We start from the raw sequence: 24634 nt of genomic DNA, 5'->3' as shown, positions 1-24634 counted from the left end.
AAAGTCTAGTAACTCTGGTTTCTGTAGAATGCATGAGGCCCACAGGCTGCCTCTTCTGAAAGGCGGCCTCCTAGCTGACCTATTAACAGCTGGAGGCACCCCAACCCTGTCCCTGGGGCATCCTGCCAGCTGCTTCCTCCCACTCAGGGACAAACACAGCAAGACAATTTGGCGAAGAGCTTTTTAGTAGCTAAATATGGCACCATGTGATTCAGCGCAATATAAATTACAGTATGCAAAACACACTGACTGGCTGAGGTAAGGCACACTGTTCCTGCCTCGTGTCCGCTGTGAGGGAGAAAAATGCTCACATACTTTAAAAAACATCTCCATCATAGAAAAAGAAAATGTCCCCTAGAAAGGCCACCAGAGAGAGAGGTTGTGAGGCTCACCCTCTACCATGTATGGAGTGCCCACTGCAGCTGGGCAGTGGCTGCCCCTACTGCTTGCCCAGAGCTCGGTCCAGGTTGCCCTTAATGGTGTCCAGGAAGTCCGTGGTGTTCAGGAAGTGTTCATTCAGCTTCACACTGCCAAGAGAACATCGGGGGGCGACTCAGGCCTCCTGAAGGCCATCAGTCAAGCCCTTCCAAGGCACTTTATCAGAATGGCTATCCTGCCACCAGGCCCAGGCCCAAAGAGTGGCAAGCCACTGACATGGGTCTTACAAGAGAAGCTGAGGGACAGTTTGAGAGACCAAAGAAACTGAGCAACTGCCAATGGGAACCAAGTCAGGCCTGGTCTAGGGAGGCTTATCTTGCCCCAGACCAGAGGCAGCTATACTGACGTGAGGGATCCTAAGTGGGGTCCCCTGGGTTCCTCCCACCTGCTCTGAGGTCTCAGACCCTGTATCCCAAAGCACACACTTGCTGAGGCCATGGATGCAGCCAGCCAGGTCCTTGGTCATGGCTCCACTCTCCACAGTCTCCACACACACCTTCTCCAGCGTCTGCGCGAACCTGCAAGGGATGTGGCGGTGAGGTCCCAGACAGGCGGGGCCAAACCGTGGGGCTGGACCAACTCAGGTTCTCCCCGCTTGCTCACCTGATGAGATCCGGGTTCCCATCCAGCTTCCCTCGATGCTCTAGACCCCTTGTCCAGGCAAAGATGCTGGCGATGGGGTTGGTACTGGTGGGTCGGCCCTGGGGACAGGCCACGGGGTCAACAGCTGAGTCCCAGATAGATACAGCTATCCACCTTTAGATTGACAGATCAGGCTCATCCTCCCAGCCACCAGGGCCAGTGGGCACCGGACTTTGAGATGCACACTCTTACCTTCTGGTGCTCTCGGTAATGGCGAGTGACCGTCCCATGAGCAGCCTCAGCCTCAATTGTCTTCCCATCAGGGCAGACGAGCACAGACGTCATCAGGCCGAGGGAGCCAAAGCCTAGGGGTGGGCAGATCTCTCCTCAGGACATGCGTCAGCTCAGAACCCTTCATCTTAGATGGAGCCCGCTTATCTTCTGACCCCAGCCCACTGCAGCTGAGAAGACAATATGGCCCTCACAGGTAGCTCTCACCAATGGGCTAACATAGGTCTGTGTGCGCCCATCCCAGACCCCACAGCCTGGCTGTCACTCTCACAGAAGGCCACTTCCAGCAGAAATGAGCAGCCAGCAGCTGTTTTGCAACCATCATGTTTTCTGCTGCTGTTAGGCCACTTTCAAACTTTGCAACGCATTTCCAAATGTCCCCAGATCCAGATTCCAGGTGGAATGCCTCTATTGTCAAGGACTCTGGGCAATCAAAAAACTCCCCCAGACCCACAAGGAATGAGAGGGCTCCAGGGAGAAAAAGTAGGCAACTTCCATACGCGAAAGATTCCGCTCAGATTTTGTCTTTAAGTTTATTTGGTTTTATTTTGTGTAGGGGACAGCGCACATGTGCCAGTCTAGAGGTCAGAGGGCAACCTGCAGGAGTCTGCCTTCTCCACTGTCTCAATTCCAGGGATCAAACTCAAGGTGTTAAGCTTGGTTGCAAGTACCTTTACCCACCGAGCCATCGCAAGAGCCCCTTTTCTGTCTTGTTTTATTTTGATATGGGTTTAGCCTGGAATTAACTGTGGAACCCAAATTGGGCTCAGGTTCTCAGCAATCTGCAAACTTCAGTGCTGTGACTGACTACAAGTATGGACCACTGACCGGGTGATGGTGGCGCACGCCTTTAATCCCAGCACTAGGGAGGCAGAGGCAGGCAGATCTCTGTGTGGTCTACAAAACCTAGTTCCAGGACAGCTAGGACTGTTACACAGGGAAACCTGTCTCGAAAAACCAAAACAAACAAAAAACAACAAGTGTGGAGCCCTGTACTCAGCCTCCTGCACTCCCCTTTCTATCAGAGCAGCCTTGTGACACACCAGTCGCAGGGACAGAGACAGGCAGAACCCCTAGACACACAGACCAGCTTGTCTAGATTCAGGCTCACTGGAAAAACCTGTCTCACACAATAAGGTAGAGGGAAGACAAGACTGCTCGGCTGGTACAGGTTCTTGCCACCAAGTCTGGGGTCAACGTGAGATCAAGCCTGAGGTCAGGCTCAGTGGGACCCACATGGTGGAAGGACAGAACTGACTCCTGCAAGGTGTCTTCTGACCCCCCACACGTGCGCTGCAGCGTGTTACAGCATGTGCACACGTACACGTAGAGGCCTGGGGCTGTCGTTCACGAGTAGAGCACTTGCCTGGCTTTCGTGAGGCCCCATGTAGAATCTACAGTACTGCCAGACAGACAGACAGACAATGAAAACATAGAGACTTCTAGACAGGGTCTGTTACGTAGCTCTGACTATCCTAAAACTCACTATGTCCTTGAACTCACAGAGATCCAATTGCCTGTTTATCATGCCACCATGCCTGATCTCAAAAATGTAATTAAAAAAAAAATATATTGAGACTGGAGAGATGGCTCAACAGTTAAGAATACTTGACTGCTCCTCCAGAGATCCTGAGTTCAATTCCCAGCAACTATATGGTGGTTCACAGCCATCTGTAATGGGATCAGATTCTTTCTTCTGATATGTATGAAGACAGAGTACTTATATACATTAAACACGTGACATAAAATACAGAATAATAAATCATATATATATATATATATATATATATATATATATCAGTCAGGCAGTGGTGGCACACCTCTTTAATCCCAGCACTTGAGAGGCAGAGGCAAGCGGATCTTTGTGAGTTCAAGACCAGCCTGGTTTACAAGAGCTAGTTCCAGGACAGGCTCCAAAACCACAGAGAAACCCTGTCTCAAAAAAAACAAAACAAAACAAAACAAAAACAAAAAACAAATATAGACAGATAGATAGATAGATAAAAAATAATAATAAGGGGGAAGCCAATAAAAGACAGCTAATATCAGCTTCTGGCCTCCACATGGGAACACACACACACACACCTCCAGATGACTCTAAGGAGTCCACACCCATCCTCCTGGGTGAATCTTACTTTCTCCCCACTCTTTCACGTAACCCTGTGCTTACAATCATATTGAAATCTTTTAATTAAAAGAAACAAATCACTCCAGTCATGGAATACCAACAGCTGCCCGCTTTGGGGGCAAGCCGTCCCAGCATACCTTGAGCCAAGATGTCAGACTGTACATCTCCATCATAGTTCTTGCAGGCCCACACAAAGCCACCTGAAGACTTGAGCACCTGGGCCACCATGTCGTCGATGAGCCGATGCTCGTACCATATCTTATTCTTGTCAAAGTCAGTCTTATAGTGCCTGGGGGCAAAAGGGCTTGTTTCGGGGAGAGGACACGAGGTAGGCAGCTTAAGGACCCCTCCCTGCACCTCAAAGCTAAAGCTGAACCAGGCGCGCCGGGAGCGCAACCTCCCCAGGTGGAGTAGGGATGGCGCAGGGGAGCTGGGAGGCTGCAGTGCCCTCAGAAAGCGGCAGAGGCTGTTACTTGTCAAAGATCTCCTGGAAGATGTCCTTGAAACGGCCGTCATAGGCCTTCAGGATGGTGTTCTTGGTGCTCAAGTAGAGCGGCCACTTCTTCTGGAGAGCGTACTGGAAGCAGCTGTGCGCGAAGCCCGAAATGGACTGTGGGGAGAGCGGGCAGAGCATGGCCCCTAGCCTGAGACTGCCAGGTTTGCCATGGTCCCAGGGCCAGGGCCAGCATCACCTCCGTAAGATTCCTCAACCCTTGCCACCATGGAGCGAGCCCCTGTTGTTTTGGCTGGCCCATCTTCTCCCTCCAGACTTTCGGGAGCAGACCCCACCACTTCGCTTCGGACAGTTATCACATTCTTCTTAGACCTTAAAGTCGCTGCAGGCCTGGGTGGGGGCAGGCCCGGTTAAGCTGCCTATCCCGACCACTAGATTTGACTAGTGTCTCCAGTTTAGCCAATTAGAGCCCTTCCTCCCTGCTCATTAGTGATTGGCTCAAAGGTGGTCATGTGACCCAATCCTGGCCTGGGCAAGGAGGCGCTCTTTTCTGAGCAAGTGTTCTCTTCCATCTCTTCCTGGTCAACAGAAGTAAAGAAAGCTACAAAATAGGCAGAGGTAGAGAGGAGCGGGCGAGGAGGCCCTGGCCAGCCTTACCTCGTCGGTGTTGTACATGCCCATGCCCACGCCGCCGGCGGGGAAGTTGTACACCTCCCACTCCTTGGGCGCACTGCCGTCCTTTGGGGTGAAGACCATCTTGAACGTGCCAGCGCGATCGACCACAAAGTCTGTGGCCTTGTACTGCAGAGGACAGGTAGTTCGAGCCAGGGCTTCCTTTGGGGCGCGTGAGTCAACAGACTTTGTCTCCAAGCCCGGCCTACCTGGTCGCCATGGGCGTGCCTGCCTATGGTGATGGGCTTGGTCCAGCCTGGGACGAGGCGGGGGATGTTTTTGCAGATGATCGGCTCTCTGAAGACGGTTCCCCCAAGGATGTTCCTGATGGTTCCATTAGGGCTTTTCCACATTTTCTTCAGCTTGAACTCTGTAAGGATAGGGATAAGATAGACCCACCACAGAGTCATCAGAATGCACCCCAAGCCAAAACACAGCCAGACAGGGCGTCCAGGTGTCATCCTGGAGAAGGTAGAAGAATCTAGAGCAGGACTTCTCAACCTGTGAGTCACGACCCCTGGGGGGGTCACCTAAGACCATAGAAAACACAGATATTTGCCTTATGATTCCGAACAGTAGCAAAATTACAGTTATGAAGTAGCAACGAAAATAATTTTATGGTTGGGGTCACCACAACATGAGGAACTGTAGTAAAGGGTCGCAGCATTGGGAAGGTTGAGAACCAGTGGTCTAGAGTATAAACATGGCCTTGGGAGTCTACCAGCTTTGACTGGGAGGGTGGTAACGCCGCCTTAGCCTGAGCTGTGAAATGGGGTCCCTGATAAAATACCAAGCACGTTGGCTTGTCATTAAATAAACTGTCTGTAAAGCACCTGGTTGCCATTTTACCAGGTCCACACAGAGGTTACTCATCGAAGAGAAAGGGCAGCTTCCCTCCACCCCATCCTGCTGGAGACACTAAGATCTTGTCCTTTAAAGAATGAGATGTAAACCCCAGCTCTAGGCTGGAGATGTAGTCCAACAGCATGGTGCCTGCCTAGCGTGCACAAGGGCCTCTGTGCTTTACTCATTTTTTTTAAATTATTTTATTTATTTAGTCATTTATTTATTTATTTTGGTTTTTCAAGACAAGGCTTCTCTGTAGCTTTGGGGCTGTCCTGGAACTAGCTCTTGTAGACCAGGCTGGCCTTGAACTCACAGAGATCCGCCTGCTTCTGTCTCCCAAGTGCTGTGATTAAAGTCGTGTGCCACCACTGCCCAGCCTCATATGTGTGTGTGTGTGTGTGTGTGTGTGTGTGTGTGTGTGTGTTTAATTCCAGGATTCAGGAGCATCAAGGAAAAGCTGAGGACTAAAACTCAACTCCCATGTGTGATATGTGTGATAAGCAGGTGGTCTACAGACTGCTGATGTCTCTTGAGTTCCCCTTTATTATTGTTTTGCAGTGCTGGGAATCGAACTCAGGGCCTTATGCATGCCAGGGAATTTCTCCATCCCTGAGCTACACCCCCAGCTCTGAAGACCATCTGGAATGCTTGTTTCTAGCTTCCTCATGCTGCAGAAATGAGGGAGGAAACGTCCTAAACCATATTCTTCTGTTGTTGTTTTTGAAGCTTAAGGACAATTTTCTTGGTGTTTAAGAGGAAAATAACAAGACAGGCAAGCTGTGGATCTCAGCAGCTGCCAGAAGAAAGGAAGTAGAGAAAGGAAGAGAAAAGGTCACGCTGCGAGTAGTGGGGGTGATCAAGCCACATGGCGAAAGAGAGGGGAGACTTAGAAGAACGAAAAGGCTGAGAGTCCCCAGGAAAGCAATTTTAGCCCCTAGCCAGCCCTGCAGCGTCGTGATACCCTCCCCCAACTGCACCATAGTGACCTCAAAGGCCAGCAAGCCCTCCCAGCAAGACTGGACTGACCTCTCAGCCCCTCATCACCCCAACCAAGACCCCAAGTGATGAAATCAGCCCTAGGGAAGCTCCATCTCCCAATCCCCTAAGGAATGACATAGGCAGCTGCTTCCATCTATGTGTGACAGCCTGGGACCTGCCAGCCTACAGGTCTCTGTGACCCCCACCACACCTCATACCTTCCACACGAGCCTCGTCAGGGGTGATTGTGGCACACTTGACAGCCACACTGTACTTCTGGGTGGCCAGCGCAGAGTCAATGGTGACCTGGTCATTGGTCTGGTCACGGTTTGGCAGCCCAAGGTCAAAATACTTGAGCTGGACGTCCACGTGAGGCAGGATAAGCTAGGAAAGAGAGCCCAAGCAAAGTGTCAGGCTAGAAGACCGACTTGGGCAGGGTGCCAAGGCAAGAGAAGTCACCTGGTCAGGTGAAGGATGAGGGAAATCTGGTAGAGAGGGTGCAGGAGGGAGCTAGGGTCAGCCATTCGTCAGCAGAGCCAGAGATGGCAGGAGGCTAAGACTCTGAGGGGTAAGCCACACTGGGCTCCCCAGAAGGGAGCCAGGAGTGAGTGTCTACTGCTATTCTAGAAACCCATCAAGTCAGGGAAATCCCAAGTCTATTCAGTGGGGTCCCCCTTCTCCTCCAAGTGATCTGTGATCTTAACATGGAAGGGACAGCTTCAGCCAGACATTGTGACAGATACCTGAAATCCCAGCACTGGGAGGCTGAGGAAAGATCAAGAATTTGCGGACAGCCTGGGCTACACAGTGAAGACACTGTCTCTGGCTGGAGGAATGGCTCAGCAGTTAAAGATTGTGTCCTGTTCCTAAAGTGGGCCCAAGTTCAATTCCCAGAACCCACATCAGGGAACCACCTGTAACCCCAGCTCCAGGGAATCTGCCACCTCTGGCCACCGTGGGAACTGGCACTCATATGTGCATACCCACACATGGGCATATAGATCCACACATGGGCATACAGATTTACACATCCTTAAAAACAAGTTTGTTTGTTTGTTTGATTTGGTTTGGTTTGGTTTGGTTTTTGCGACAGAGTCTTGCTATATAGTCCTGGCTGGCCAGGAACTCACAGGGATCTTCCTGCCTCTGCCTCCTGAGTGCTGGGATTAAAAGCTTGCACAATCATGTTCAGTGCATGTACAACTGTTTTTCTTGTATATATGCCTGTCCATATGCATGCCTGGTGTCTATGAAGATCAAAAGAAGGTATTGGACCCCTTGGAACTGGAGTTATGGTCATGGACAATTGTGAGCTGCCTGTCGGGGCAGGGAATTGAACCTGGGCCTTCTGCAAGAACAACAATTTCTCTCAATAGCTATGTTATCTCCGCAGCCCTGATAAATATTAAAAAGAAAAAAAAGACTCACAGCCAGGTATGATAGCACATGACTTTGTAATTCCTGAATTCAAGGGTCTGAAGCAGAGGGTCACTGTGAGTCTGAGGTCAGCATGGGATATAAAGTGAGATTAATTAAAAATTAAATTAAAGGAGGCAGGGGAGCTGGAGAGATGGCTCAGGGGTTAACAGCACTTGTTTCTCTTGGAAAAGACTTGGGTTTAGCTCCTAGCACCCACATGACAACTCAAAACCACCCATAACTCCAGTTCCAGGGAGTCTGACACCTTCTTCTGACCTTTGAGGGCATCAGGCACACATGTGGTACATACACATACATGAAGACAAAACATCTAAACACATAAAATAAACCAATCTAAAATAACTTTATTAATTACAAAAAAAAAGCTGAAGCAATGGCTTAGTGGTTAGGAGCACTTGCTGCAAAATCATGAGGAACAATTTGGACTCCAGCACCCAAGGGCGTCTTGTACATGCTTGTAAACCCAGATCTGGGGAGAGATGGGGGGACCACTGGGCTTGCTGGCTTCTGGCCTAGCAGAGAAAACATAAGCTCCTAGTTCAGGGAGAGACTGCCTCAGTGAACAAGTGGAGAGTGGCCGGACACCAAACCCCTTTCTGACCTCTGTGCACACACACAAATTAATTTTTATTATACTTACTGATTTATTGTGTGGGTATGTGCGGAGGCGCGCATATGCCATGGCGAGTGTGTAAAGAGCAAAAGACAACTTTCAATAATTTGTCCTTTTCTTTCTCTATGTGGGTCTCAGGGATTAAACCTTACTTGGTTTATCACCAGGCTTGGACCGGGTGGTGGTGGCACACGCCTTCACCAGTACTCAGGAAGGCAGAGGCAGGTGGATCTCTGTGAATTCAAGACCAGCCCGGTCTACAGAGCGAGTTCCAGGACAGCCATGGCTGTTAAACAGTGAAACCCTGTCTCAACACACAAACAAGCAAAAACCCAAATATCGTCAGGCTTGTCAGCAAGCGCCTTTACCCACTACCCAGTGGACCACCTTGCCAGCCATCAATTAAGTCCTTTTTCTTTTAATAAGAACAGATTTGGGGGCTGGAGAGATGGCTCAGAGGTTAAGAGTATTGCCTGCTCTTCCAGAGGTCATGAGTTCAATTCCCAGCAACCACATGGTGGCTCACAACCATCTGTAATGGGGTCTGGTGCCCTCTTCTGGCTTGCAGGCATACACACAGACAGAATATTGTATACATAATAAATATTAAAAAAAAAAAAAAAGAACAGATTTGGGACTGACAAGTGACTCCATGGGTAAAGGCACTTACGGCCAAGCCTGACAATTCGGGTCTGATCTCTGGGGCTCACACAGTGGAAGGGGATTGACAAGTTTCTGGCCTCCACGTGTGCACCATGGCACCCTCATGCATGCCAACAAACAAGCGCTTCCAAAAGAGAGAGGAACAGGATTTGAAAAGCTCACACATTACAGCACCAGTGAGGGGCCCAGAGTGCTCAGGACAGGCACTGGCTGACGACCAAGAACTAACAGCTTCTAATATTGTTAGCGTGAGGAGGGCGGGGCAGAAAGTGGAAACAGAGGAACCGTGGGATACCTTGGGGCACTGACCACCTACTCGCCACCCACCGAGGGAGGGGTGGTACCTTCTCCTTGATGAACTGCCAGATGATGCGGGTCATCTCATCGCCATCCATCTCCACCACGGGCTTCTCCACCTTGATCCTCTTGTCAGCATCTAGAAACGGGCACAGAGCACATCACCTCTGAAGACGTCAATGGTCCAACGACCGCTCCCTCTCCTGCTTTCAAGACCTGCATTCCCACATGGAGGATGATCATATAGAGCAAACCCATCACACCCAGCTTAAGGGGCTGGGGCCAGCCCGGCCAGCCAAATCCTCTTCCCTTGGAAGCTAAAGAGACCAACAGAGAACCACAAGCAGCTGGGACTACCTGGTCCAGACCAAGTTGGGGTTCCTGCCCACAAATCCTCAGGCTGGACAGTCTCCCCACTTCTCCAAGTCTCGGCTCTTCACTGTCCCCTGTGTGTCCTTCAAATATGATGCTCTCAAAGGCACTAGGCTAAACTGGTATCTGCAAGCTGGGAACTCTCAAAAGCCTGAAGCCTAGAGAGACAGAGAGACGTGCGCAGACCCACAGTGAGAACCCAGCATGAAGCCAGGCGGTAGTGGTGCACGCTTGGCACTCCGGAGGCAGAGGCAGGCAGATCTTATTTTGTGTTCAAGGCCAGCCTAGTCTACAGAGTGAGTTCCCAAACAGCCAAGGCTTCACAGAGAAACCCTGTCTTGAGAAAACAAGCAAACAGAGAAAGAGAGAGAGAGAGAGAGAGCCCAGCATGTGCCTGACAGCAATCCAAGCCTTCAAGGCAACCCCAAGGTTAACATCTCTAGAGCCACCTTGTTCAGTTGGTTGGCTGGTGTTTTGCAAACAGGGTCAAGGGGAGCCAGGCTCTTGAACTCTCATAAAGGCAAAGATGACTTTGAATGCTGCCGGAGCTGCTTCCAGACCTTCAGCCAATAGACTTTCAGATACCAGCCCACTTGGGCGTGGTCTCATTTGCTTTAAAAAAGCAGCAGTAGCTGCTCTGTTGCTTCTGGCTCTGCTTCCGGCTACTGGACTCCTTTCCTGATCGTGCTGAGGGCTGTTGTCTGGGAAGGTGATCTGTAAGTTTTTTCCCTTTAAACATTTATTTGTTTATGTGTATGGGTATTTTTCCTGCATGTATGTATGTATGTATGTGTACCACATGCATGCAGTGTCTGAGAAAGTCAGAAAAGAGCATTAGATTGTCATGTGGGTTCTGAGAACCAAACCCAGGCCCTCTGTATGAACAGAAAGTGCTCCTAACTGCTGACCCATCTCTCCACCTCCTTAAAAAAGATTTTTAAAAGTACCTCAACAAGTTGGCCTGGGACTGCAGTTCAGCTGATAGAATGCTTGCCTAGCATGTATGAAGCCCTGGGCTCAATCCCCAAAATCCCATAAATTGGATGTGGTGGCAAGTGCCAGTAATTCCAGCACGCAGGAGGGGGTAAATTCAAGGTGAGTTCAACATCATCCTTAGCAGCATAGTAAGTTTGAGGCCAGCCTGGAATACCTGAAAGATTGCTTAAAAAGAAGGAACTAAAGAAAAGCCTAACCTACTTTAACCATATCACTGCCCTACAAATGCCCCCCAGCCATGACTCATGACACCCTCGAATGTAAACCTCAGACAAAGTGAGCAAAGCAAAGGACTAGACAATAAAGAGAGAGAAAACCTTAGAGATTGTTTAGGGAGGGAGGGGAAGAGGACAGGTAACAGAACAAACAGCACTGTTGTCAGACGCCAGGTTGCTGAGGCTTCCAGAGGAGCTAGGGGCAGGGACCTGTTTCAAGCCAGCTAGGTAGGCCCCTTTGCTTTGCCCTAGAAACCGATGTCCTGTTCACCCCATCCCAAAGACAACCCAGAATCTTGCATATTTACCCCAAACACTCATCCACTGAACTACACCCCTGGGGTGGTTTGACTAAGAATGGTGCCCATAGGCTCATATATTTGGATGCTTAGTTATCAGGAACTGGCACTATTTGAAAAGGATTTGGAGGTGTGGCCTTGTTAAAGGAAATGAGCCACTGAGGGTGGGCTTTGAGGTTTCAAAAGCCCATATATCAGGTCCAATCTGTCTTTCCCAGCCTACCGTCAGGATGTAGCTGTTAGCTACTTCTGCACCTTGCCTACCTGCCTGCCTGCTCCCTGCCACAATGATAATGGACCACACCACTGAAACTGTAAGCAAGCCCCTCTTGGTTTTGTTTTGTTTTTAAGTGTTCTAGAATTGTTTGTTTTTCAAGACAAGGTTTCCCTGTAGCCGTGACTGCCCTCGAACTCAGACATCCTCCTGCCTCTGCTTTCCACATGATGGAATTAGAAGTGTGTGCCACCAACTAACTGCTGAGCCATTTCTCCAGCCCAGATTTATTTTTACTTTATGTGCATTGCTTGCATGAATGTCTATGTGAGAGTATTGAGTTTCCAGAACTGGAGTTCTAGACAGCAGGGAGCTGTCATGTGGGTACTGGGAATTGAACCAGGATCCTCTGAAAGGGCAGTCAGTGCTCTTAACCACTGAGCCATCTCTACAGTGCAAGTTCCAGGACAGGCCCCAAAGCTACAGAGAAAGCCTGTCTCAAAAGAACAAAACAAAACAAACAAAAAAGGTGTGTGCCACTGTCGCCTGGCTCCTTTTTTCCCCTCTTATTTGGTGGTGCCAAGGATTGAACTCAAGGCCCCCCACACATTGTTAAGTAGGCCCCATCCAGTTAGTGAATTGTTGTTTTTGTTGTTTGGTTTGGGTTTTGATCTGGGGAGAGCAGAATCTTTTTTTCCCCCCGAGGGGTGGGGGGTGGTCGAGACAGGGTTTCTCTGTGTAACAGTCCTGCTTGCCCTGGAATTTGCTTTGTAGACCAGGCTGGCCCCAAACCCACTGAGATCTGCTTCCTGCCTCCTCTGCCTCCCAAGTGCTGGAATTAAAGGTGTGCGCCACCACTGCCCAGCAGGAGCAGGATCTTTAACTCTTTCTGTATCCCAAGATGGCTTCAAATGCAAAATCTTGTTGCCTCTCTCTCCTGCTTATTGGGATTACAGGCATTGATACCACCATGGCTGGTTCAGGTAGTGGTATTTCTAAACTATCCATTGGTGATGAATGCTTTTAAAAATCAGGAGAGAGGCTAGAGAGATGGCTGGGCTGCTGTTAGAAAGGCCCCAGGTTTGATTGTCACCAACGTGGTGGCTTACAACTCTCTGACTCCCTGAGCACCAGAGACACACATGGTACACATACAAGCATGCATGCAGGTAAAACACTCATACACATAAAATTTTTCTTGTTTAATTCAGAAGGCACTGGAGAGATGGCTCAGACTTTTCTTCCAGAGAATCAGAGAATGGGGGTTAGTTCCCAGTACACATGTCAGGCAGCTCATAACCTCCTACAAGGATTAGTATGTGCTCAATACTCTTACACATACAGGTCATTCAAAATAAAATAAACCATTAGAAAAAGTCATGGGAGTAGTGTTGGGAACGTGACTCAGCTGGTAGAGTTCAGTCTTTAGGACTGCATAAAACGGGATCAGAAATTCAAGGTCATCCATGACTACACATAGAATTCAAGGCCAGCCTGAGCTCCAAGTGACCACATCTTAACCAACAAGCCACCCAGGAGAGATGACATCTTAGCCTTTTAGTTAAGATCAGGTGATTGAACCGGGTGTGATGCTGTCATCCTGAGATCTCAGCCCTCAGGAGACCAAGGCAAGAGGATGGCCTGGAGTTGGAGATCAGCTCAGGAATGCAGCTCAATAGGACAGCCTCTGCCCAGCCTGGCCAAAGCCCGGGCCCCATCACCAGTACTGCCAAAATAAATAAATAAACAAGCAAACAAGCCAAGAGAACAGAAGCCAGGGTCAAATTCAAAGCAGGGTCTGGAAAAAGATGCTTGCACACCCATGTTCGGAAAAAGATGCTCGCACACCTATGTTCAGAAAAAGATATTTATTTGCACATCCATGTTCGGAAAAAGATGCTTGCACACCCGTGTTCATTGCAGTGCCACTCACAATAACCAAATGGTAGTGTCTAAGCAACGAGTGAACAAATAAAATATGATCTGTACATCCAATAAATAGTCAGACTTAGAAAGAAGAAAAAAAATCCTATCACACGCCACAACATGGGTGAGCCCTAAGAACACTATATACACAGACGGACAGTTATGCCCGGAGTGGTGACGCACACCTTTAGTTCCAGCACTCAGGAGGCAGAGGCAGGCGAATCTCTGTGTGTCTGATGCCAGCCTGGTCTACAAAACATTCCAGGACAGTTACACAGAGAAACCCTGCCTCAAAAGAAAAATAGAAAACAAACAAAACAAGACAAAAAACAAAGACAAATATTTAGGTTTCTACTTACACAGGTGCCTAGAACAGTGGTTCTCAACCTTCCTAATGCTATAATACTTTAATACAGTTCCTTGTGTTGTGGTGACCCCCAGTCATAAAATTATTTTTGTCGCTACTTCATAACTGTAAATTTGCTATTGTTATGAATCATAATGTAAATACTTTTGGAGACAGAGGCTTGTCAAAGGGGTCGAGACCCATAGGTTGAGAACTGCTGGCCTAGACCATTAAAGCATAGAGAAGAGGCAGCTGGATAGTTGGCAGCAGCCAAGGGAAGAGGAAATTGGAAGTTACTGTTTTGTAGATACAGTGTTTCAGTTTTGCAAGATTAAAAGGTTCCGAAGATGTTTGCGACTAATGGCTACATAGTAACAACCCTGACCACTACTGAAGTGAGTGGATGGTGGGAGGGGATGTGGGGTACAAATGGTCCTGATACAGTGTATAGACGTGTGAAGTTGTCAAGGAATAAGTTTTAATATACTGTTAAAATAATTTTTAAAAATTGCCGAAGAATAAATAAAAGATATTCGAGGGTCAGAGATAGCCCTGCCTAACCACGAAGTTCAATCCCTGGATTTTACCTGGTAGACAGAAAGGAGGCCTGCAAGTTGTCCTCTGACATACCGGTGCTGTGGCAGACATGTACACACACACACATACACACACACACACACACACAAAATCAATGTTAAAAAAAAGATTCTAAAAAGGAAAGTTGTCATGGTTAATATTTTAACCAAAATAAAAATAGTAAGAATTCAAACCCATACCCCCCTACATACACACACAGTCTTAGATCACAGCCTGTCTTGAAGAAATGAGTTACCCCTGACCCAGTGACCCAGTGACATTCACTAGGAGCAAGAAGAGCCGGGCTGAAGGAGGCCTCCCTGTTCCAGGCTGACCTGCACCCAGATGGTGGGGATTTGAGACTTTTTTCTGTAGTTTATTTTGCAAGCAAACCATGCTCTGCCTATCTCAAAGAGACAATGGTGATAAACCATCTAAACCACTAGAAATGGGCTGGGCAGGGGGTAGGGGGGTGCCTACCACACGAGATTAAGCCAAGTTCAAAACCCCACAAGCAACGTAAAAGAGCTGGACTCAGTAGGTGCCTGTCACACAGTGGGGAACTGTAAGAGATGCTGTCTCAAAAAGTGAAAGCGGAGGGCCAACACCCAAGGTTGACCTCTGACCTCCACAATGTACACCATAGCTCGTCTGTGCCCGTGTCAAGAGGGAGAGGAAGGGATGTGTCATTAAAACACAAGGCTTTCCGAAAACTTCCAAAGTGAGGGGGCTTGAATCTCCCAAGGACCTAGGTTCCACAGTCAGCATTGCAAAAGATAAACAAACAAACCATGGGGCTGAAGTTAAGAGCACTCGCTGTACTGCTAGGATCTGAGATTAATTTCCAGCACCCATACCTGTTAGCTCACATGGAACTCCAGGGGATCCAACGCCCTCTTCTGGCCTCAGAAGCACCAGCACATACATGCCCCCCCACACACACACAGACACATATATAAAATTATTTAGGGGTTGAAGAGATGACTCAACAGTTAAGAGCACTTGGTGCTCTTGCAGAGGACCCAGGTTTGATTCCCAGCACCCACATGGTGCTCATGACCATCTGTAACTCCAGTTCCAGGGGATCTGACTCCTCATTTGGCATCCATGGACACCAGACTGTATGGTGTACATACAGGCAAACATTTGTAAACATCAAATAAAAATAATTGCCGTATCCCGCATCCAGGCAACAACATCAGTAGGGTCCTGCCCAGCTTACTTGTCTGTTCTTGGAGAGAAGCGTAAGGATTAGGAAATGGCACTAGAAGTCGGGTGCCTTTAATCCCAGAACTTGGGAGGCGAGGCAGAGGCAGGTGGATCTCTGTGAGTTCGAGGCCAGCCTGGGCTACAGAGCAAGTGACAAGACAGGCTCCAAAGCTATAGTGGAACCCTGTCTCAAAAAAAAAAAAAAAAGAATGTCAGGTAGGGAAAAAAAAAACAGATATAAAAGAAAAGACAGGATAGAGTCGGGAGGGCATCCAGTTAAGTCCTGAGATTTGCCCTGTGTTTATTTCTCACAGGCTTTGTATACTCCAATCCAAAAAGAAGGGGAAGGCTTCTCTACCTGATAAGAGGAACAAAGTAATCACTTCCATACCCAAAGCATCAAGTAACCACTCCAACCACACCCTAGGTCAAAACATCCTGTTAGCAAGCACACCTTGGGTCAAACATCCTGTCATAACCTTAAAGGAGCAAGAATAGGCCTAGCGGTGGCGCATGCCTTTAATCCCAGCACTCGGGAGGCAGAGGCAAAGGCAGGCAGATCTCAGTAAATTCATGAGGCCAGCCTGGTCTACAAGAGCTAGTTCCAGGACAGCGAGGACTGTTACACAGAGAAACCCTGTCTTGAAAAACCAAAAAAAAAAAATAGAGGACTGCTCTCTGACCTTTGGTTAAGGTGAGACGAATCTCTACAGAGCTAGTTCCAGGACAGGCTCCAAAGCCACAGAGAAACCCTGTCTCGAAAAACCAAAAAAAAAAAAAAAAAAAAAGGTGAGATGAATCCACATCTGTGGGCTCCCACAAATAATCTTAAATTACAAAAAATAATTTTTTTTGAGACAGGGTTTCTCAGTAGCTATGGAGTCAGTCCTGGAACTTGCTTTGTAGACCAGGCTGGCCTCAAACTCACAGAGATCCGCCTGCCCGACAAGATTCTTTTTTTTAAGGGAACACATTCATGTAACTTAGAGTGTATTACTATGATTGCTCTGTTTTATTAGTTATTCTTAATCATTAACTCTGCCTGATTTGTAGGTAAACTTTATCATAGTATGGACGTACAGGGGAAAGTACATTGCAAGTGGAGTTTGGAACTATCCGCAGTTCCAGGTACCCATTGTGGGCATTGGAATATATCCCTTGTGAAGAAGTGGGGACCACTGTGTCTTCCGTTCTTGGTAGGATAGGAGCATGGACAAATGGCCTTGAGGCTCCATCTCTCACCATCATTTCCCCCACCACTAATGTGACCTTTTAATAGTTCCATCTTTTAGAAACCCCATCTTAGCACTGTGGTGGAGGACAGTTTTGAGTCTTACACATATGGTCTCATGTTTCCTGGGCTATGCACCCTCTATGCTGCTGAGGATGATCTTGAACTTCTGGTCCCCTCTGACAGGTCCTCTCCTGAATCACACTCCCCAGCTTCCTCTCTTCTTTTGGTGCTAGGTATAATCGAATAAGTACCTAGCGCTGGAAGACGTGTGCTTGCCACCTGGGCCACACCCTCCACCCGTAGGCCATTTTTGAGGACTTTGAGTTTTTATTTTGATTGAGAAAGCTCTGCAGGATTTCACAGTGTGTACTGCAATCAGATGTTTTGTTTTGTTTTTTTGTTTTTTAAGATTTATTTTTAGCTGAGTTGGGGTGGCACACACCTGAGGCCAGCCTGGTCTACAGAGCTAGTTCCAGGACTGGCTCCAAAGCTACTGAGAAACCCTGTCTCAAAAGACCACAAACAAACAAACAAATAAATAAATAAAAATAGCAAGCTTTCCACTGCCACACACTTCATCTCCAGTTCATCACACAGTGCAAGCAGCCTTGGCACCTCCAGGTCCCTCCCTCCCTCCCTCTCTGCTATCTATCAGCTTCCTCCGCTGCTCAGGCTTCCCCTAATTGGGTCTTTTCTGTCCGCCCCATTCAAACCTTCCCGTCCGCTCCATTCAAACCTTCCCGTACACCGTACACCTTCCTAACTGAGCTTTCACTATTACGTCTGTTTACTCTAGTCACTCACAGCTCTGCCGTGTACCTTTGGAGGGCAGAGGACAACCAGGCAGCTCGTGGGAGTCATTTTCTCCTTCCCCCATGTGGGTCCTGGGGATCAAACTCAGGTCACCAGCCTGGCAGCCAGTACCTCTGTTCCCTGTGCATCTTTCGGACCCTTCTCCTTAGCTCGGTACTATGCATCCTACTAGTTAACTATCTTAAGTGCTTGTCCCCTCCACGTTAGAATTCAAGTCCAAAGGCAGAACTCTTCCCCGCTTCCACTTCCAGCTTGATCCTTTACATCTTGCATGGTTTCTGGCCCACAAAAGGAATTACGATAAAGGCACAAATGAAGGACAAGCATACATCAGGGCTGCCTGGGTTCACTTTCTGCTTTCAGGAATGTGTCCCCCTGCCTTCCCACTGCCCAGGGCCATTGCCACACATGAGCAGGGAACACTCTCATGTGACAGGCACCTTGTCCAGCACAGCTCACAGAGTAGAGGAGTACTAGTAATCTGGGCTGGAGGTGCCACTCGGTGATGGAAGGCTCGTCTGGCGGCTGTGACTCCCTGAGTTGGGGCTTCAGCTCTTGGGGGAGGGCTTGCACCCAAGTGTCAAGGTACAGGCCTATAACCCTACCTACTCAGAAGGTAGAGGCAGGAGGTTCGCAAGTTTTAAAGGCAGCCAGAATGATTTGGTGAGACTAGCTCAAAATAAAGTTTAGGAAGAGCTGGAGGCTGCAAGCCATATCCGGGGCCCTGAAACATTTTCCACAATCTAAACTCTAAAGCAAGCCAGAGATCCTGGCTTCACACAAGCAGCTGTCCCCGGAGCCTGCCAATGTGGAAGGATAGAATAAGCCCAAGAGGGCCCAGCTAAAGTTGGAAAACTTGGGGGCAGCCAAGTCTTTCTAGACCAGTAGTTCTCAACCTTCCTAATGTTGCGACCCTTCAATACGGTTCCTCATGCTGTGCTGACCCCCAACCATAAAATTATTTTGTTGCTACTTCATAACTGTAATTTTGCTACTGTTAATAAATCGTAATACGACCCCAAAGGGCTGCGACTCGCAGGTTGAGACTTGTTCTAGACCACTGGTCTAGAGCGGCCCACAGTTCTAGGCTTATTCTAGATCACTGTTCTAGAACGTTTCCCCTCAAAACCTACTGGGTCAAACACAAACAACCAAACCCACTCTGGGGGAAGCTGTGCTGGGGATGGGCAGCTGGGGACTTGTCTGACGTGCATGAAACAAGGCTCAGGGTGAAATAGATAGGAACTGTCTCCTGGGTCTGCAAAACTTGAAAGGCCTGTGAGATGGTGGGTGAAGGTGGAGGGAAGAGGCCAGCTCCACAGGGTTACCCTCTGACCTCTATACATGTACTGTAGCATGCAGGCATGCACGCACACACACACACAATCTGTCTCTCTCACACACATAAAAAATAACAATTTTTTTTAAATTGATGATCAGCTATTAAATAATTTATTCTGGGTTCTTAGACACTTGGAATTGCTTGTTCCCTCCAAGTGTGCAGGGCTGGCAGGTCAGTGTGTGTATGTCTGTGTATGTATATACACACACATGTTTATGTATATACGTGTGTGTGTGTGTATACACACACATATTTAAGGTGACAAACTGATGAAGTTTCTTCACCTTAAAGGTTCAGGTGAAATGACATAGTTTCTAGCTGGGAGTAGAATAAAGGGCGTCTAAGTGTTTGTCCCATGGAAAGACTGATTCCTGGGCCTTCCCAAGTTCTAACTTATCAGAGCTGCCAGCAAGTAGCTGCTGGAGGATACAAGATAGAAAAAAATGCATGTGGGACTATGGGGTAGCAAAAACACAGGATGATTTTTTTGTTTTGTTTTGTATTTAAGCACCACCCCACTTGGAGACCTTTGGGAAGTACCTTCCACTGATGGCTTTTTAAAACGTAAATCCACATTTGGAATCCCAAAGGAACCTTATTTTCTTGTTAGTGTGGTTTCTCAGGGTAGTTTTTGCTTGTTTGTTTTGCCATTAATGCAGACCTCCCAAAAAAGGGAAAAGATGAAAAAGAAAAAAGAATACTGGATGCCTTTAACTTCTACGGTATTTTGCTGCAGGGCTGCCATACGGGCGTCTTAGAGGCCTGAGACACTTGACCAGGTTTCAGGACTCAGAGATTCCAGAAGCACAAAAGCAGAAATGTCCCTTTCTCCTTGGCAAAGGGGGAGGGTCAGGGGCTCCGCCCCCTCCCTCCTCCTGGCCCCCAGCTCTGGTCAGCTGCTCCCACACTCAGTTAAAGATTACCACTTTAGCCAGGACAAGCCCCATAGCCAGACCCACCCCCCTCTTCCTCATTCTCTTGGCTAACCCCAAGCAGCTTTAGGCCAGGTCAGGATAGAATTTCCGTGGCAACAGGCATCAAAAAAAGGCCACCGAGCACTCTACATTGTTCCCTGTGTCTGGTAGCAGGGCGCTGTGTAGCTAGGGTGTAAAGGATGCCCACAAGCCAGGCGGGGCAATCTGTTGGTAATGGAGACTCTAGCTAAACCCTGCTTATTTTGCCTCGATGTGCACCTTCACGTTTAAGAAGGAAGTTGAAGGCAAGCAATGCCGACCTCGTGGGAACGACTGACCGCAGAAAATGACAATGTGCGTGCACGGCCTGCTCTCCACAGCTTGTACACCAAGCAGGACCGACTCACAAGCAGCACAAGGCTAGCACAGCAAGAAAAGGCCAGGAGAGGGCCCAGCCTGAGCCTCCAGGGCAGCGAAGGGTGGGGGAGTGGCAGAAAACAAAAGCGGGAAAAATAGAAGGACATTCCTCCGGCTGTCGAGTAAAGGTTCCAAAAATAGCTGACGTGGGCCTGCTGGGGAGGAGGAACCAGAGTGCGCGGGGATTGGAGCGAAGGGGAAATGGAGGCCTCTCCTCCTCGCCTTTGTCTGAGTCGGGACCGCGAGGTGACCCTCCCCTGCCTAGAGCAACAGCAGGCCGCTCCCGCCCCTCTGGGTCGCTCGTCCCCCTCCAAGGGCGCAGGGCAGTCAGGATACCCCATTCCGGGTCCAGGCACCCCCAGAAACGCTCCCCCGGAATACCTTGTTAGCCCCAACCCCGACGGGGCCCAGTGATCATGCCCCAGGCCACCAGCTGCCACTGTTCCCTACGCCCCAACCCCTGCAACAGCCTGGGCGCGCCAGGCGATGGAGCCTGGGATGAGGCCACCGCCCAGCCCTTCGCTACCCGCACACCGCCGTTCTCCGGCCGCCGGCGTGTCGCTAGTAGCGCTCCGGGGTCCCCCTCCCGGGACGTCGCCACGTCGCAGCGCTGCAAGAGCACCCGCCCCCCCCCCCTGTTGCGGCACTCACAGTGGCGCCGTGGCTGCTCCGGCCAGTTGGGGACAGTCAGGGCGGCCGGTGCCCAGGCCCGCGCCGAGCTTGGGGCTCTGCAGAGCAAGTGCACGGTTCGCAGGTAGCTGCCCATCGCGAACAAGCGAGGTCCGAGCGCGTCGCTGCACCAGGTTGTGCGGCGGGGACTCTGCTGGCCCGGGTGGCCAGGACCCAACCGGGGCGGAGCTGCGGAGCCCGCCGCCCCATTGGGTCTCACCCGGGAGAAGGCGGGTCCAGGGCCGGGGCAGGAGCCTGCCTGCCACCCTTGGGCCTGTTCCAGGGCCCGGGCCGCCCCAGCGCTGAGCCCGCGCTTTCTGGGCACCTCAGTCCCTCTCCGAAGCAGCAGGAGCCAGTGAGACCCATTCGGGTCGCGGAGGCTCACGGCTGCATGACTCCCGGCTTCCACCAGGACGTCAGCGGCGGTCACGTCGCCTTAGTCCCCTGCGTCCTTCGTGTTTGGCTGGTTGACCCGACCGAGGCGCCTTCATCTAGCCGATTGACAAGGGTGGCGTTCTTTAGCCAAGATCAGGACATCTAGGATCTCCTCCTGGTATCGTTCAGTTGGGTGGACTAACCTGGATCGAGAGTTAAAATTCCGAGTGTAGTGGAGGGAGGAGAATCCTGAGTTCTGTTCACGAGTTCAAGGCCAGCTTGGGCTAACCTGAGACCCTGTCACAAAAACAAAGCAAAGAGCAAAGGGTTGAAATGGGGCTTTTGTTCCTCACTAGACCAGACTTCTAGCCCCGAAGTTTATTAGCATGGCCAGAATCTGTTTTCCCGGGGCCTAAGAGAGCTGCCAGGAGACTTATGTGGCATTGTGTGCGTAAAAGGTTTGAGGTGCAGGCACCCTTCATGGCACAACCCCTTCCCAAGTTAATTACGTTCTATGCCAGTAGTTAGGTGGTCCTGAAAGAGCCCCTATTTCCTATAGCCTAAACAAAGGCCCAGCCACCACCTGACCCAACAGCTCCTATTTTACCTGTTTGCATGGAAAAAAAACAAACAAGAAATCTGGCAGAAACAACCTAAATCCATCACCACCCATTTTCTTGAGGCTCACTGAAGGCTGGGCTTTGTGTCTCAAAATCTAACAGACGCACCCCAGCTTTCCTAATCACACCAAATAGAGCAGCCTTTCTGCCCTGTGCTCCCAGACCTCACCAGCCTTGCCAGGTGGAGCTGGGCCAGGAAACTGACCTTGAACTGCTAACTTCAAAGCTTCGCTCCTGGAGTCTCAGTCTGGCAGCCTCAGCTCTAGGATCCAACAGAGAGAGTATATACAAGGAGAGTCGTTCCAAAGCATGAGGCCTCGGTCAAAGGAAGGCCTGGTTTGGGGCAGCTTGTTCCAGGGTTTCTCTGTATAGTTTTGGAGCCTGTCCTGGAACTAGCTCTGTAGGCCAGGCTAGGCTGGTCTCGAACTCACAGAGATCTGCCAGCCTCTGCCTCCCAAGTGATGGGATTAAAGACAGGAGCCACCGCCGCCGCTGGCTGGCCTGAAAGCCTTTTACTGGGTTCCCGATTCTCTGGCCTAAAACTCTGATAAAGACCATGGAGGTTGCCGGCTTTGGCTTCCAGGCCATCCTGGTAACACCAGGTCCCTGGACTTCAGGATCCAGACTTACAAGGTTGGAGAACAGACCAATCAGATGCAGTTATGGAGGTCAACACTCACACTGCCACTGCCAGTGTGGCATTACTCTCCATCCCCACCAGGGGCTTCCTGCTTCCCCTCCATAGAAGACAGGAATCTCAGAGGCTCGTGTATAGATGCAGTTATCACAGATCCAGGGACAAGAGGAGAATCCCAAGAGAAACTTCCTCCTTTCTTTCATTTTATTATTGTTATTTGTTGTTACTTTTAAATAAGGTCTTCTGTAGTCCAGGCTGATCTCAAACTTCCTCTGTACTGGGAAATGACCTTGAACTCCTGATTCTCCCGCCCCCACTGAGGCAGGAGATTCTACTTCCCAGAGGAGTTTTGATGGCACAATGAGACAGCCAGCAAGAAGAAAGTCCCCTCTGCTGGAGGAGCTTCCCTGAGGAGCGTGTATGTGGCTGGAATATCCACCAAGAATGTGAGGCGTCCAGACCACAGGCTGACAGAGGGGGGTGTCTCACGCTTCATCCGGCCTCCACTGCAGGCATGTGTTTCGTGGTGTGCTTGTAAGCAGAGTCTAGGCTCCCGAAACAGAGATGAAGATACGCTGAGAGCAGGGGCTCACCTGGGAAGAAAGCCTGACCTGGGTCCTGGAAGACTTCCAAAAAGGACAGGATGGTACGGGTTAGTGCAGCAGCTGCCTGAACACAGGCCTGGCAGCAGAGGAGTCGGAGTGAGTCAGACCTCCCCCTAGAAGGCTGAAGAATGGCAGTGCCATTATTAGAAAGTGGAAAACAGAAGGCGAATGTTGGTGGCTAAGAGAGCTATTTATGGTGATCTCCGCAGTCTGCCCTGTGCCTGTTTCCAGCACCTTCTCCCTGAAGCCTAGCTCCAGCAGCTCAGATTCCTGCAGAAGCTCTCCCGTGAACCGGTACGACAGCTGGATAGCTCTGTGGTCTGTGCCTGCGCTGACTCTTACCAAGTCAAAGAGCTGCTTTCCCCTCCCACAGCCCAATGCAACTTCTGCTCGGTGGATGCTTTGGCCTGTATCCTTGTGTCCCCACAATTCAGATGCTGCACGATTATTCCCATGGTGATGGCGTCTGGTGGTGATGTCTTTGGGACATAATTATATCATGAGGACCACTTGTTATGAATGGGATTAGTGAGCTCATAAGAAGTCTCATGAGGCAGTTGACCTCTCTAGTATAAGGTCATAGATTGAAGACGACCTCACCAGGGAGCAAATACACTAGCACCTGGATCTTTTGCCATATATTAAAAGATTTATTTTTCAGTGTGTGCATGTGTATGTGCATGTGTTTGTGTGTGTGCGTGCGCGCGCTCGCTTTCCCTGTGTGTAGGTGCACTACCTGAGTAGGCTGGAGCAATCATCAAATCCCCTAGAACTAGAGTTGCAGATGGTTATGAGCTGCTATGTGTGGGTTCTGGGAACCAAAGCCCCATCCTCTGCAAGAGCAGCAAGTACTCTTAACTGTTAGGCCAATTATTATTGCCGCTGTTTTAAGATAGGGTTGCTGGTATCCCAGGCTGGCCTATCCTCAGCCTGGCTTTGTAACTGAAGATGACCTTGAACTCCTGACCTTCCTGCTTTCACCCCCTAAGTGCTGGGATGTTAGTAGTGTATCACCATGCTGCTTTATGTAGCTCTGGGGAATCGAACCCAGAACCTCGAGCATGCTTGGCAAGCACTCTGTCAACTGAGCACTACTCCCAGTGTCTGGTTCTAACTTTGTAAAATGGACAGTAATGGGGTGAAATAGTTGTTTTGGCGTTTTTTAGAGATAAGGCCTCAAATTTCTGATCTTCCTGCTTCCACACAGTTCTGGGAGATGTTGAAATACTATTGAATTTCATGAATGTCCTGTGGCTTAAATTAATCCTAAACATTCCTAAATCCAGCGAGCAAGTGTCTAAGAGAAGCTGGGCGATGGTGGTGCACGCCTTTAATCCCAGCACTCGGGAAGCAGAGGCAGGCGGATCTCTGTGAGTTCGAGACCAGCCTGGTCTACAAGAGCTAGTTCCAGGACAGGCTCCAAAACCACAGAGAAACCCTGTCTCAAAAAAAC

The 24634-nt window shown here is 49.5% G+C and overlaps 1 protein-coding gene across 1 annotated transcript; it reads right to left on the bottom strand.

The window, feature by feature from the left end:
• Positions 1-167: 167 nt before the first annotated feature.
• Positions 168-21111, bottom strand: Idh2 (isocitrate dehydrogenase (NADP(+)) 2). Its single transcript, XM_050153920.1, has 11 exons — positions 20927-21111; positions 9450-9541; positions 6608-6773; positions 4775-4935; positions 4551-4694; positions 3913-4049; positions 3577-3728; positions 1273-1385; positions 1042-1139; positions 864-956; positions 168-527 (listed from the first exon to the last, which is right to left on the bottom strand). The coding sequence occupies exons 1-11, from the start codon at positions 21039-21041 to the stop codon at positions 440-442; spliced, it is 1359 nt and encodes a 452-aa protein (XP_050009877.1). The 5' UTR covers positions 21042-21111; the 3' UTR covers positions 168-439.
• Positions 21112-24634: the final 3523 nt, after the last annotated feature.

Source organism: Alexandromys fortis, unplaced genomic scaffold, assembly GCF_014885135.2.
Source record: "Alexandromys fortis isolate MF-2015 unplaced genomic scaffold, M_Fortis_MF-2015_v1.1 scaffold_86, whole genome shotgun sequence".
NCBI lineage: Eukaryota > Metazoa > Chordata > Mammalia > Rodentia > Cricetidae > Alexandromys > Alexandromys fortis.
Note: the sequence above shows the minus strand (reverse complement) of the source record. Positions and strands in the feature narration are given on the sequence as shown.